This window comes from Haliaeetus albicilla, chromosome 10, assembly GCF_947461875.1.
Source record: "Haliaeetus albicilla chromosome 10, bHalAlb1.1, whole genome shotgun sequence".
Lineage (NCBI taxonomy): Eukaryota > Metazoa > Chordata > Aves > Accipitriformes > Accipitridae > Haliaeetus > Haliaeetus albicilla.
Genome location: NC_091492.1, coordinates 23767949 through 23782717, shown reverse-complemented (window position 1 = coordinate 23782717; position 14769 = coordinate 23767949). Strand labels below are relative to the sequence as shown.

The 14769-nt window shown below is 42.2% G+C and overlaps 1 protein-coding gene across 8 annotated transcripts in view; it reads left to right on the top strand.

Moving 5' to 3' along the window:
• Positions 1-14769, top strand: part of LOC138687311 (diacylglycerol O-acyltransferase 1-like) — a 35664-nt gene that overhangs the window by 7682 nt on the left and 13213 nt on the right. Inside the window, exons 3-8 of one of the 8 annotated variants that reach the window (XR_011326570.1) lie at positions 1951-2003; positions 2527-2631; positions 6319-6400; positions 8061-8164; positions 8399-8495; positions 8618-10907. Coding sequence is in view for 1 of the 8 variants with exons in the window: in XM_069794010.1 (XP_069650111.1) it covers positions 1951-2003; positions 6319-6400; positions 8061-8164 (239 nt within the window). In the remaining 7 variants the exon portion in view is untranslated. Of the gene's footprint in view, positions 1-1726; positions 3978-6318; positions 6401-8060; positions 8165-8398; positions 8496-8617; positions 10908-14769 lie in introns of those variants that run through there. The other 7 variants (XR_011326566.1, XR_011326568.1, XR_011326567.1 and 4 more) reach the window with 7 other exon arrangements.

Below are 14769 nucleotides of genomic sequence, written 5' to 3'. Positions count from 1 at the left end.
GGTAAAACATGATGGGGTTTGTGGTTCCTAACGAGCTCATTCCACAGACCAACACTCAGCTCTGCAACAGTTCTTAGATGCCCAACTCTGTTAGGAGGTAATTATCAATGGGACATGAGCTACCAAAGAGGGACTTCACTAGCTCTGTAGCTATGCCTCATTCGTTTCCTGTACGGATGAGCTTTGTTCACGTGGTACAAAATTTTGTTCTAAACAGAACCTAGTAAAGGAGATGAAAATCTCAACCAGCTGAGACCTGCTGGTGTGTCTCAGCAGAGATAGTTTGCGCCTATGTCAGAATGGCTGGTGAACTGGGGTGCACCTGGGAACTTCTTGGTGCACACAGCAGTTTGTTGCCTCTTTTCCCCAAAGGGTGGAAACACAGGCATGGTTAGCATATCTGAAATGTTAATGGTGTGAAATTCATGAGTCAAACCATGAAGATAAAGGTCTAATGCAATTGCTTAAAATTGCAGCAGATTCTTTATAACATCCTTTGCATTCAAGCCTACTTTGGCTTTAAACTTTAGGAATAATTTTATTACAGAGCATTGTACTGGGTCTGGCTGGGATGGAGTTAACTTTCTTTATAGCAGCCTGTATGGTGCTCTGTTTTGCATTTGTGTTTAAAACAGTGTTGATAATGCACCAGTGTTTTGGCTATTGCTGAGTAGTGCTTGCACAATGGCAAGGCTTTTTCTGCTCCCTCCTCCAATAAGTAGGCTGGGGGTGGGCAAGAGATGGGGAAGGGACATGGCTGGAACAGGCAACCAAAGGGATATTCCATACCATATGATATTGAGCTCAGCAATAAAAGCTCAGGGAAAGGAGGTGGAAGGGAGCTCAGCAATAAAAGCTCAGGGAAAGGAGGTGGAAGGGAGTACATTCATGGTCACAGTGTTTGTCTTCGCAAGCAACAGTTACACATGCTGAGACCCTGCTTCCCAGGCAGTGACTGGACATCTGCCTGCCGATGGGAAGTAGTGAATGAATTCCGCTTTTTGCTTTTGCTTTCCCTATTAAACTTGATCCATGAGTCTTTTCACCTTCCTTCTGTTTTCTCCCCATCCTGTAGGAGAGGGGAGCGAGCAAGAGGCTGGGTGGGTGTTTGGCTGCTGGCTGAGGTCAACCCGTCACAAGCACTAGAAAATAGACACTTAGCTCCTGCTCCTAATAAACATCGCTCATCTAGTTTCCCTGCATGAGGTTACATTTTTATTGCAGAATGTTTCTCTACTTTTAAATTTTCCCTTGCATTCAGTTTCATCCCAAATAATTTGTTGAGGAGGTAATGGCATCATCACAGTTCGCTCTGACTGTCCACACCAAAACAGTTAGCTATTTCTTGCAAAGCTGATTAGGAATGACACCCTTCAAAACTTTGAATTTAAATTAGCATTTAGGTTTCAGAGTTAACGTCTCATGGAAACCCAGCCTCCTGAGATGTCAGAGAGATGTTATTGATTCCCTTCCCTAATTCAGCAGGCTGGTGCAAAAAGGTTTGAAGAGCCACTCCTGAACTACACAGGCAACTCTGCAGGAGCAGTTTAAAACTGTAGATTCATATAGAGTGTCTGCCCAGCTTTTTCATCTGATGCCATTGCAAGCTACCTCATCCCCAGAAGGTTCCTTAGGAGAGAGGTCTGACCTCCCCAGGAGGATGGCTTAGCAGCTGGCTGGGAACATGCTTTGTCTTATTTGCAGTCTCATCATTTCACTGTGTCAGTTCTAGGTAACCTCTTCTGAGCCCATGGGCGCAGAAGCTTCAGCTCCATAAATGCAACTCCTGACTTGCAGCGGCCTGATTGATGGTCCCCAAAGAAGTTTTAGTTTGCCATTACTGCCAGCCAGTTCAGCCCAGCCCAGCCTCTGAGCATACATACCAATACATCTTCACACCAGTATATAACACAGTTATTTCTTGATGTTTTACTATTTCCTTCTTTTCAGCTTCTCTTTTGCTTGCACTTCCTGCAGTTTTTATAGAAAGGTATTTTAAAAAGGTAGGTGAACTGATTCCTTATTAATTGTGCTTGCTCTATATAATGATGGGTATTTCTAGCAGAATCCATCCTTTTAATCCAACTCTGTGCCACATATACACTGAGAGAAGCAAAATGCCTTTAAGACATCATATATTTGTAAAGAACATTAGTAATGCAGTGAGGTAGATCAACTTCATATGTTCATTTGAAGATTAGGGTCTAAATTTAGATTTATTACCCAAAGGGAAGGGTTTTGTGGCCTCAATTTTAATAGCTGTTTCAATCCAAAACTACCATAGGAGTTAGTGCAATGAGAAGGCTTTGATTTGGAGCCTGGGACTGAATGATATATTAGAAGCTAGACCTCCAGCCTTTAGTGGAAATGCATGGCAGAAATTCCTTGCATGCCTGACTTTGGTCTCTGTCCAGCCCTTCTGTGAGCTCTCAATTTCACCAAATTGCCCTTGATTTACAGCACGTTACTCCTAAGGCCAGGATATCCCTGGATAATGTAATAACATACTATTGGTGTCTTTTGTAGGTTCATGGTGCTGAAAGCATAGGCTTGCTGTTGCAGCCTCCTAACTTGCTTTCAGTGTAACATTTCCTGCTGTGATGGTCTGTAGAGTGAAAGCCATAACTCCAGGTGAGAGATTTGTTTTGGGCTAGAAGTGTTACCCTGATTTATCATCAGCCCAGCAGTGGCTGGCAATGGCAGCATGTCCCAGAACTGATGTGATTGTCACTGTAGAAAAGCTGGTGTACTATCTTTAACACTCAAAATTACAAAGCATTTAAAAGTATATGGGACAGACTTGCTAAGTAATTCTTGTGTAGCTTATGAGCAGGTCTTATGCAGCATGCAGAACGTAAGAGGTCAGTTCTTGAAGGCATTCTGTCTTTCTATATTAAGTGTAATAATCTCTGCCTCTTGTATATGTGTGTAGCCTCCATCAAGGAAAATGGTAATGAGTTTGCATACCAAGGAGATATTAAATCCCAATTCCCCTTCAGTAATGTATAATGTCAACAGAAGCCTTTGATGAATGCAGCTTCTTCTTAATTAGATGCTTGAGCAGGAGATTATTAATCCATTTATCTCAAATTCTAATTGTACTGTGAATTGCTCACTGGTTTATGCCTAAGTTTATGATCATAGTTATTTTCCTAGAACCTTTAAAGAGTCATAAATGAATTTATTTCTGGAAACTTGAATTGTTGTATTCTTATTTGTAATACTTTCCTCAATATGTGTGTGTGTAAACATTCTGAAAGCCTCACGCCATCAGCCAGGGGTATCCCTGGAACATAACAATTCAGCAATTGCAGCTATATACCGTTTCCATGGTAGTGACATTTGACCTTTAAAAAGATAGATTTAGGCACCAGTAAGGGGAACTGGCTGATTATCATGGCAAAGGCTGGTCTTTATGTACCAGAATTACTGGGTGGGCATGATTTGGGGACCTGCCATCTTTCGGATGCATGTTAAAACCATCAGCTTAGATTGTAATACTAATGTATAATTACTAATGATCCTATAGATCTAAAAATCAGTCCTAGGACATTCAGGGCAAGCCAATCCAATTGCTAAAAGAGGATGTGGTTGCCTGGATGACACACATTTGCCTGGATACAGCCAAGGATTCTTTTGAAAATATCCTCATAGCAGGCATAAACTTTTTTTCCTTTGAACATGCTGAATTAGCCTAGTTCGCAGTTCATGGTGTATACTGCAATGGCTCCATCTGCTGCAAAAACTCATAAATCACTGAAAACTTCGGAAAGTTGTGGGAAATGGGATTATTTCTCCTATCATCTGTGCTGTTAATGCCCTCTGTGTTTCTATGTCTAGGGTGGGCTACTTAAGAATAGCCTAAGAACATATTGCAGTTTCTTTGTCTGTATGCGTGCCCACACAGCAGAGGGATGAGATCGACAAGCATGTGGCTGACGTTCAGTCAAGTGGATTAATAAAGGGTAGTGAATGGATTCACTTTTTCAGAGTGTCCATGTTTTTATATGGGCTGTTGTGTAGGGCTTGCTGTGTGCAAGCAAATATTTAATGGCACCATCTAAATTGTACAGTGATATCTGGGAAGAGAGGAGGGTATTGGGGGGGGGGGTGTCTGCTGTGCTCTATGGTTTTAACTATCTATACTGGCTGCTATTAAAAAATACAAACAAACCCTACCACAGATACTTCCTATTCTAAATACAGCAGCAGATGATAGCTCTTCTGGCACCTACAGGCTCACGTGTTGCCAAATGATTGCTTTTCAGTGGTGTTACTGATGTCCTAGCTGACAACATGTCCCAGTTGTCCTTTCCAGTGCAGACTGTGTTTCTCATTAAGGTCCCTGTATCTCACTGCTGAACAAATTCAGACTGGGATGAGGCTGACTGCTCCCATCCTTTCAGTTCTAGGAGGACCCTTCATGGCAGACACTATCTATGTTGACATGCAACTGGGCTGAGTTTAGTTCCAAGTATGTATAAAATAAAATTATACCTGCACAGCTAAGTGTCATTGCATCTCATTTTAGACAAGAGAATAATTAGTAAATGTCTATTTTGGACGCATCTGGCAGGCTGTATAAACAGAGATAGCTGCAATCTGGTTAGCAAACATAGAGGAGTTTCTTGTACTGTCTGCACTTGAGAAGCTATGGTAACACAAAGTCAGCAGATCCCAGAATCCTTCCGTCAGCATGACTGGCAGCAGACATTAAAAATTATGATCTGCTTATGTGTGGGATGAGTTCAGAACTGGGATTTTTGCACCCTACAGTTTTCTGAACCCCTCCCAGTTCTGCCAAGGATGTACTTTGTGCCTTGGAGAAAGTCGGTTCTCTCTTTTTCAGTTTCCCTATCAGTAGAGAGAGTCTTCAGGCCACATAGACATCTCTTGCCTCATCAAGACTAGAAGGATTAATTAACTTGTACATTTCAAGGCATAAATTGCTATGCAGGGCCAGACTCTGTGTCAGTGCATCAAAGGGAGGTTTTACAATTGGCTTTGGGGGAGGAGGACAGTGGTCCAAGTGCCTACAAATGGACAAACCCCACAATGATGGGGCAGGTTAATCTATAAATTCCTTCCCTTCTCTCCCCCAAACCTCTCTGTTTGCTTTTCTTATTAACTTAACAATATTCCTGCCCAGTCTTCAGGCCTAATTTTCTCCCGAGCATTGTTCCCGCCATTCTTCTGGCAGAGCTCTTCTGCTTGAAAAAGGCACTTCGATTCATTCTGTGCTCTTGACTTGGAACTAACAGGACTCATCCGATCTGGTCAGTCAGAGTAAGTTCTTCTGCATCTCTGCCTGTGGACTGAGTGAAGCAGAGGCTCCACAGAAGACAGACATGGGGTCATATAAGTAAAGGCTGGCTAAAGTGTATGCACAATGTGCCTGATTCAAGCTGGATAACTAATTCAGTATAAAAACATACCTTTTTTTCCATGAATGCATAGCCTTAATGGGGAATAATGGCTAAAATTATATCAGTTCCTCTCTGCCTTTGACAAATTTGAAAGCAGTGTTAAGCTGATGCTGAGCTTTTTTTGAATACCACACTGCATGCTTCTTTTTAGTCAATCTTATTTATTCTACTTTTTAACCTCTCTCCTCTCCTCTTCTTAGAACATATGAATCTTTTTTAAAGTAGTACACGATCTTGCAAGAAAATCCTGCTTTCTGGTTATACTACTAGTATTTTGTGAGGCACATAATCTCAAAGGGGAGATTTTTCATGACAGGATCTCCTTTTAAATTAGCCCAAGAATGACAGTGTCAGACCCAGGCTTCCCACATTGTCTGCATGTGGCACTGAAGAAGTCATTTATGCCAGAAGCCAAAGAAGTACCTAAATGCCTAACTCAGAGCTGAAACCTTAGAGACAAGAGGAAGTGATGCTGAGGAGGAGCTCGTAGTCAAATGCTAAAACACGATTAAACACAACTAAGAATTTGTGCCACAGTCTGGCTGTTCCTCTGTGCCCCATTTGTAAGAAGGGGACAGCAGCGTTGTCCTAATTCCCAGGTGAGTTAAGAAGGTACACCAGTTAGAGACTGTGGGTGCTCCGAGTCTGGGGTAGTGGAAGAGCCTATTGAATCCCAGAAGACAGAGGGAAGGAATCCCTGACCCAGTTTGCTGGAGACTGCCCAGGGATCAAACCAAAAGCAGAAGGGGATAAAATATTCATGCTGATACCATCACCTTGACTTCATGAGAAGTTGACTGGTGCAGTATCAGCCATTCCTGGTTATGTAATGTCGTTTGTGGCCTCAGATTCACCTGATCCCTATGATGCCTTTTACGCCTTTTATTCGCAGCAGAACATTCCAGCCATCGCTCCAGGAAGAATGAAAGGACAGTCAGAGCAGATCACGTACCCAGTGACCCTGAAAGTAAAAGGTAACTAACTATTCATCCTTTTACAGTGGCTACCTTTTCTCTGTCAGCAGAGTAGGATTTTTATAACAAATCCTACATCAAGTTGCTGAGATAGGCTAGCAAGTGGGTAGTTTCTGCTTCCGCCAAAGGAACTATTGCTTTCATAATCTCTTAGATGTGACATTATTCCTTCAAAATCAAGCCTTTGTTGGAAATTACTGTTTTTAGAAGTGATCTAAGACTGCTGTCTCCAAGCTTGATGGTGTATATTTGGCAGCACTTCAGGTATAAGAAGTACTGCCATTTCCTTCTGTCTGGTCTTTTGTGTGCGTATGTGTCTTTCACTAGGCAATGGAGGCATAGAAAAAAAATTTCAAATGGAAAGAAAGCATTTTTATAAAATCACAAGTGTTGGTGGCTAGTGAGTATTCCATGGCACATGAAGTTCCTGGAAACATGTTCTAACACTTTTTTGTATCATCCCCTTTTGGTGGCTGATAAAATTAATTTGTATCTTTGAAAAATCCCTTCACTTTGGACTCCTTGGGTGTTGTGGAGCTTTTTGTGTTTTGAAAGTCAGGGTATTAGTTCAGGTTCCTAAACGATAGTCTAACATTAGATATCCATTTATTAAAAATCCCCAAACTCTTCATCATGAGTTTCATGTGTGATGCACGTCTCACAGTCCTGCAAGTCAATAAGCAAACCAGTCTGTTTTGTAGAGGACTAGTAGTAGCGCCTGCACACTATACAGCTGTGCAAGAGTGCTCTTTGATCTACTGGTGCAGAGATAAGACCCTTTTAAGAGGATGTGTTTACCTTAGAAGCTCTCTTTGATGGGTTCTCTCATTTATGAGACCTGATCTTTGTGTCTGCTAAATTCCAGTGAACAAACACCATATCAGCTTTTTAGCATGAGGCTTTGGCGTGCTCTACCCTTACACATTGCAAAAACTTTTGTACTAAACATGACAAGGCAGCAGTCAGGCAGTCCGATTCACAAATACAGTGAATTTTGTCTGCCATGCAGTGCAGTTTGGGCTTATGAGGCTCTTTCAGCTTTGTCCTTAGATCAAGGCTATAAATTTGGTGAGTGCATGGGCACCTAGGATATGCAAAAATAGAGAACAAATTCTGCACTGCCCCACCCTTTAATATCAAGAACATTCTCATTGACTTCAACAAGCCAGCAATCACCCTATCAATACAGCATAAGATACTATTTTCTCTATCCATGTCATTCAGTGTCACCCCATTGACGCTGCAGTCTTGCACTTTGCATCATCTGCATCTTACTCTGTTTACTACCACATTATTAGTTCTGAGGGGAAGCTTAAAGTCCCTGTTCTTCTTTTTACATGAGATTAACTTATGGTAGGGATTCAGTGATGTGCTGGTCATGGTTCTGTGCAGTCACAAGAGGATGTACATGCCCCAGGGCTGGGAATGGTCTTTATAAAGCCTGAGGCTCTGCTTAAAATTGGTATATCTATGTGGGTTTCAACAACACAGTGACTCCCATCTATTTCCCAGCTACAGCTAGTGAAGCCCTGACAAGGTATGCACTGATACAGCACCCAGAACTCCACAGAATAACCTGGGGTCTGAATGTTAAAGCAGATTGGTTTTCGCTAGACTTTACGCAAGAAAATGATGCACGATTTCCTTTCTTTCCTCCCAGGCTTGTGCTACTTTCTGCTAGCCTCCACACTTCGCTACCACCTGAATTTCCTAAGAAATTCACACTGCAGACACAGCTATATCATTAAGAGGCTCCTGGAAGTGGTAAGAAAATGACACTGCACTTAAACCTGTCAATTTCTGAGACTCTCCTTGGATAGTAATACTTCTTGTATTGAGCCATGAGATTCATACCAAGGTTGACATTGCTCCCTTGGATGCTGACATTACAATTGTGTGTCAAATATAGCCTTATCACACAGGCATATTTCTCCTGATGTTTGACAGAAAGTGGGAATCTATTTCTGATATTCCAAAACTATTTTCTTAACTCTGTAGGGCCCTGAAGGAGTAAACAAATGTCCTACAGACTGTATGTGCACTCTGCTAAAAATGTAGCAATAGCCTGAGCTGTCTGTGGTTGCTTTCCTTTTGTGTAAGTCCAACAGTGATGCAATTACGCTGTGAAATAATGAAAATTTCAGACATCACACAGTGGTATTTTGCTAATCGTGGGGATTTCACACAGTCCTTTCTAATCCCTCTCCCTTTTTTTAGGATATTTGAATGGGAGTTACTCCTTGATCATCATGGATTAACCTTTAAAGGGGCTCTTGAAGGATCTGGCAATTTCACGGAGGTGATATGAAGTGTGTGGGACTCTCTCACCTCCTGCCAATAAACCAGACCAAATTAAGCCCCCTGGTCTAGCAGGTCATCACAGATCCATTGGCCCATCCAGGCAAGGCCAAGCATCATCTGTTGTCCATGCAGGCAATGTGCATGGTGAATGCTCTGAAACAGTGACAGTGAGAGGAGTCCTTGCACTAAGATGTTGACATCTTATGTTAGAGTGAGTAATGTGCTGGGATGTGTGCCAGCCTCTGAGACCTTCACGGGATGGCTGCAGCATAAGCAATTTCAGTGTCAGTTAATTACACTTGAAGACACTCTGGTCGTTGTGGTATCTAAATACAAAATAGATGGAGATATGGAGTGATGCCTCAGGACATGGTGACTTTAGTGTGAGGTAATCAATGAAGGGCTTTGAAGTCTCTTCTTGTTTTCATTGCAGATATTTCTCTTTCATCTCATGCTGGTGCTATTTCAACAGGTGTTGGTTTTTTCTTTAATGTTAAAACCCAGGGATTCAATTGTCACATATAACAAGAACTGCTGGGATGCACTTCTTAGCATCTAACATTATAGGAAAGTTATGGCTGACCTGCACCACTTTATTCTCCTAACCACCTCTGCAACTACCTTAATGCTTAGGTACCACAGAAATGGCTCACTTAATCATGTCTGTACTTACTCTCATCTCCTTAAACACAGCAGCTACCCCACAGATGATGATTCCAGTGCCTACTCAGTGTAAAGAAAGGAAAGGGAAGACGCTGGGATCAGGGGTGCTGCCTGTTTCATTTTATGGCCTGCTAGATGACCCTCTGCATCTCTGGGTCTAAGTTTTCTCTTCTCTGTGAAAGGCTGTAACTTTTTAAGGTACTTTGGGATCTGCAGAGGAAAAGCTCTGTAGCTGTGTTAGTACAAACAATTCTTTCTCGTGCTTCCTGTGGCAGTCTCCCAGCAGCTGTCACCTGGCTTGTCCAAGATCCCCCGCAGAATTTCTCCAGAACCTTTTCTGCCAGCAGTGGGGGCAGCTGAGAATAGTAAATCAATATTTGTTCAAAGATTTTGGGGGGCATAAAGTATATTTTTCATGCCAGTGTAAGTATGATATAGTTCTCATAAAGCCCTCGCTGTAATAAAGCACTTAAAATAGCTATCCGTGCAAGCTCTTCACCTCAGCTGGCAGCCTTTTTCACACAAGAGGATGTGCTGTGGATGCTCTTCTCTGTTAATACATCCCAACAGAACTTTTTTGTGCCTGTCTTTCCCGGGTAGAGAAGGCTGGAGGACTTTGTCCTGCTGCCATTGGCCTGTCCCGCTTACACAGGGGAGTTTCAATGGTGAAGGCTTTACAGCCATCCTCAGTGCTCAGGGAAAGAGCCACCCATGGGTTATCTGCTGGCTGCTTGCCAGTGCCAGCATCTCATCAGTCTGTATGGGCTCATATGTGGCAGAGGCTGCAGCTGTGTTTTCTCATCATAGCAGACACAAAATAATGAGTCGCTTTACAGGGCCTTCCAATCAAAACTGTGTACCTTAATTGCTCTCTATTTTTTCTTTCAGTGGATTTTACCAAATATACATGAATCAGTGAAGTTTATAAATGTAAGCAAATAATGCCAGTTTATTTTCTTTAAGCATATTCTACTTCATATCATTGCTAGAGGTAATGTTCTAGTCTGTTTTATTTATTTCTGCAGGAAAGAGTCTGTCTTGCTTACAGAATACATCTTGAAATTAGCAGTAAGGTCAATCTATGTGCTTTTTGTTGAACAGCTAGTCTGATGTATGTTTGTTACAGAGTTCACCTTGCAACATAAAACAAAGGAGCTCAGGGAATGCAAGCACGTTAGTTCTGTTCCCTTCTAAATACTATCAGATGCCATTCATTGCCCTTGATGGTAGCATTACTGAAATGCCTTCATACAAAATACCGATATCAAACCCAGTGGATTTCATGAAGTCTCTGCTTAGTGTCTCTTGTGAAAATCATTACTTTGGGTAGGCTGTTTCATCCGTTTTGTTGGGGAGGGAGGTGAATAAAAAGGGCTTAAAGAGTTATCAGTACTTTGCACTAGAAAGGTTTTTTCAGAGAACAGTATTTTGCAGTATTTCTTAAAATCTGCCCTGTAACTTGATTCCCCAGCTGGAGAGTATTTCATTTCCAGCTTTTCCCTGGCTTCTTCTTGGGCTGTTGTCTCCTGGAAATGTAACTCTTTGGTGGACACAGCAGTATTGTATGCATCGTGATGATCCTAAGAAACAAGACTTTAAACTGCCCTGTGTAAGCTGGGCAGTGGTAGGCTGTACTGGCTGGAGCACATGCCCCACATTCACAGCTAGCTTCATGCAGTGACTTGTGGTGACACAGCCAGGAAGAGAGGAACACACAGGGTCTGGGCTGAGAAGAAACAGCGTTTCTTAGAGCTGGAGAGAAAATTCCAGCACTATTTAGCAGCCATGCCCCTTCTGCAAACACTTTTGCAGGAAGAACCATCCCATCCCTGAGGGAGCCATGTATGTTATTTTCTTTTTCCCTGTTCTTAGTCTACCCACTTCAGTCATGTCATTTTCCCTGTGCAAAGCCTCTCAGCAGTTCCCCAGCTGCTGGCACCATTCTCCCTGGGTCTGCAACTATTACACGGTAATTTATGAACAAAGCTGCTGCTCAGGAGTAAGGGATCTTCTGCTGCTGCACATCTAAGCCCTAGTGACCTTTATGGCAGTTGATTGCCCTCCCAATTATTTGTCTTATTTTAAGTGGACTTGGGCCCAGACTCAACAACCAATTTAATCTCCAAACTTCCTGCTGAAATTAATGGGCTGCAACATTCATATTGACTTTAGTGGGATTTATCCCTTGTGATTTGTTCATTGCTCTTTTCTGGATCCAGACCTTTTTCATTCTATCCAACGTGTAGGGAATGAGCACAGCTCTGCCATCTCTGCTTGTTGCACAGTGCTCTTTGCACACCCTTCAGATTGTTAAATTCCATATTTGTGAAAGAGTGTTTAATAGCTAGGATTCTGCTCAGGGCCTAGCTTTGAAGGCATATAGGATGGCATTCAGACGCATGCACTGAGGGGGCTGCCAGACACTGACTTCTTATGTGGCAGCTTCCCTGGATAAGCCTCCATCACCTGCTGTCCCCGTTGCAATGTGAAACACTAGTCACTGGGAGGACTAACTTCTGGGTGGCCTGGATAGAGCCCTTACATGTTTGTCCTGACTCTTAAGGTATTTCCAGCTTTTACACCCAGATGTGAAGATAGAAATAACTGGCACTGAAGGTTTGCAGTTTGCTTTGGAGGGCTGTAGATCTTCAATGAATGAGCCGTGTTAATCTCGGGGAAGCAGCTGCCACTGTTGGCTTGTATGGTTTTGCCCCACTACCTTGTACACCACTGTCAAGACATGAGAATTGATTTGTGGTTTTGTGCCCTAATGTGCAGATGGGTTTCAAAGGAGCTGAGATTCTCATTACATGTATGTTTTCACAGCTAGGTTTCATCTGGTTGCCTTTGCTGCTGCCTCCCTTTCAAGCTGTGCATGTACAGTGTATCATAATGCCAACAAAATCCAGACCTTTTGTTGTATGAAAGTTGAGCCAGGTGCTGCTGGCTGCTGTATCCATCAACGAGTTTTCTGAGAGCATAGTTGATGATATCAGGCAAAAGGAGTAAGAGGACCTTGTTTGACATCAGTATTTCTCCTACAGCATCCACCCAAGTGTATGTTTACATTAACAGTGCAAAGTGCATCTTGACATTGCACCCTGGTGTGTTTAGTTATTTTCCTTGCCCCAGCACAATGCCTCAGCATGCTCCAGAGTAGACTGTGACGGGAAAGATATCTAATGCTCTCTTTTCTGAGTGCTGTGAACTTTCTTGAACTATTAGTCTTACAGTGAGGCTATGGCAGATATTTTCTGTCTGCAATTTACTTCGCTTTTTTCCTTAGCTGTAGCTCATTTTCTTCCTTTACTCTGCCTGAGACATGCAGCAGAGGACCCTGCCCAGCCCCACAAAGGGCAACACCCTTCTCAGTGTTGTAGTTTGATTTTATTGGCATTTTCCCCTTGTCCGAAGGATTTTCCTGCTCCCATCTTTCTGCTGAAAAACCAGGTGGTGTTTATCACTCTTCTAATCATGGCAAGTTTTCAGTATCTCTCCTTGTTTGCTTCCTTGCAGTTTCACAGCATTTAACTTTTTAATTATATCTTTCACTTTTTTTGTTTGTGCCAGGATATCACAGGATCTAACAATGGCTATCAAAGTAATTTTCCAAATTGGTAGTTTGTCATGGCATTAGCTTCTCGTGCCTTAGAACATGCGCCTTATGTCAAAAGCACCCTTTCTGTCCCTCTGCTTTTTTTTTTTTTTTTTTGCCAGTGCCAAGATCTTTCCCTGTTTAGCCTAGGAGCAGAAAATTGCAAAACTCTTCAGTGTATTCTTAGGAGATAGCAGGCATATCAACACAGTGAGGTGCAGACAACAACGTGCCTGCCCCAACCATGCCTGAAGCCTGCCAGACATGCACCAGTTCCAGTTAATCCTGCGTTACACAGCGCTGAGCTCAAGCTAATGTCACCTCTTGGCTCAGACTGGTTCTAACTTCAAAGTTTGCCCTGCTTTGGGTAGGACGCTGAGCCCAGTGACCTCCAAATTAATCCATGATTCATTGCCACACTTACACGACTGCATGACTCCCAGGCAGAAGGTGGCTTGTGTACATGCTCAGATCATTATCTGAGCATGGGCAGTCTCTCTAAAGAAAGTTCAAAAAAATCACCCAGGCAATTGCTGTCCGATCCAGAGATGCGTCAGGGGAATGACTGTGAATTCCCTGGAAGCCTGAGTTTAAAGCCTAAAGGCCCAATACCTCCATTTGCTTTTCCTGTGAAACCATTTATAAAATGGGTTTTATACTATTTCTTATATTCCCCTGCTTGTATCACGAATAGGGGTGTACAAGTAGTATCTTTAGTCTTGTATAACAGTGTTCATGCTAGGAGAGTAATATTGGTATAGTTTATGATAACTAAAGTGTTACAACTTTTGTATGCAGGCAAGGTTCAGGTTGATAATACTCACTGAAGGTAATGCTGTGTTTAATGCACTAGCATTTCTGTACTAGAGGTCCAGGGTAGATGTGTTTTCCATTATCCAGTTCACTTAATGAGGGCTTTTCTACTTAAAATAACAAATTGCATACACATTTACCATCACCACAGGGCATCCCCCCTCATTCATGCCCAGAGAAGGGGGCTGAGGAACATGAGAAGAGACCAAAGCTATCTTAGTTAGCCTTGTTCCCTTAAGGGCTCTCCGTTTCTCATGCTCCCAAGTCCTAAATTATCTCATTACACACCATAGACCCATATAGCTTTGCAATTTACTCTTAGTACCTTGCCCTCTATTGGTCTGTCCACTTATTTATATCTGAACCATTTTTATTTGTCATCTTTTATATTAATGTCATATTTAAAAGCTTCTCATGGTGCTTGGCCTGCAAATGGATACTTTAAATCAAGCCGAGGTAAATCTCTCTATAAGAAGAGTTGCTCTGGAAAGGGCACATTTATATTAGATTATATTCAAACTGTGCTGAAGGAGTGGAATCGAACCAAGAGAGAAAGATTATTTTTATTGCCTGTTTCTCCTCTTAAGTGGCAAATCATTTCATCTGGCTCATTTTTTTTTATTGGTACTTTCACTCCTGCCTCAATTGCCTTGCAGAATTGCTGTGATTTGGAGACTGACCACTTTACACAGATGTGTGTCTTTCACCTCTTGCAAAAAGAGTGTGCTGCTGCTTTGTTTGGAATAGGACTGCTAGGTGACATGTTTTAGGTTTGTTAAGAACTGTAAATCAGTTTTCAAACAAGAACCCTGATTAGCTGGTACAGGTCTCATTTGACAGATCTCTAGCATGACTGAATGCTGTTTTAGAATTAACAAGTTGGGTTCAGTGGGTAATACCTGTTAGGCAAAAGCAAGATAAGGCTTTCAGAAAACAAAGTCATACACCTTGTGTATCTTACATTTAGGATTGTCATTTACATGGTTGTGGAGAAGAC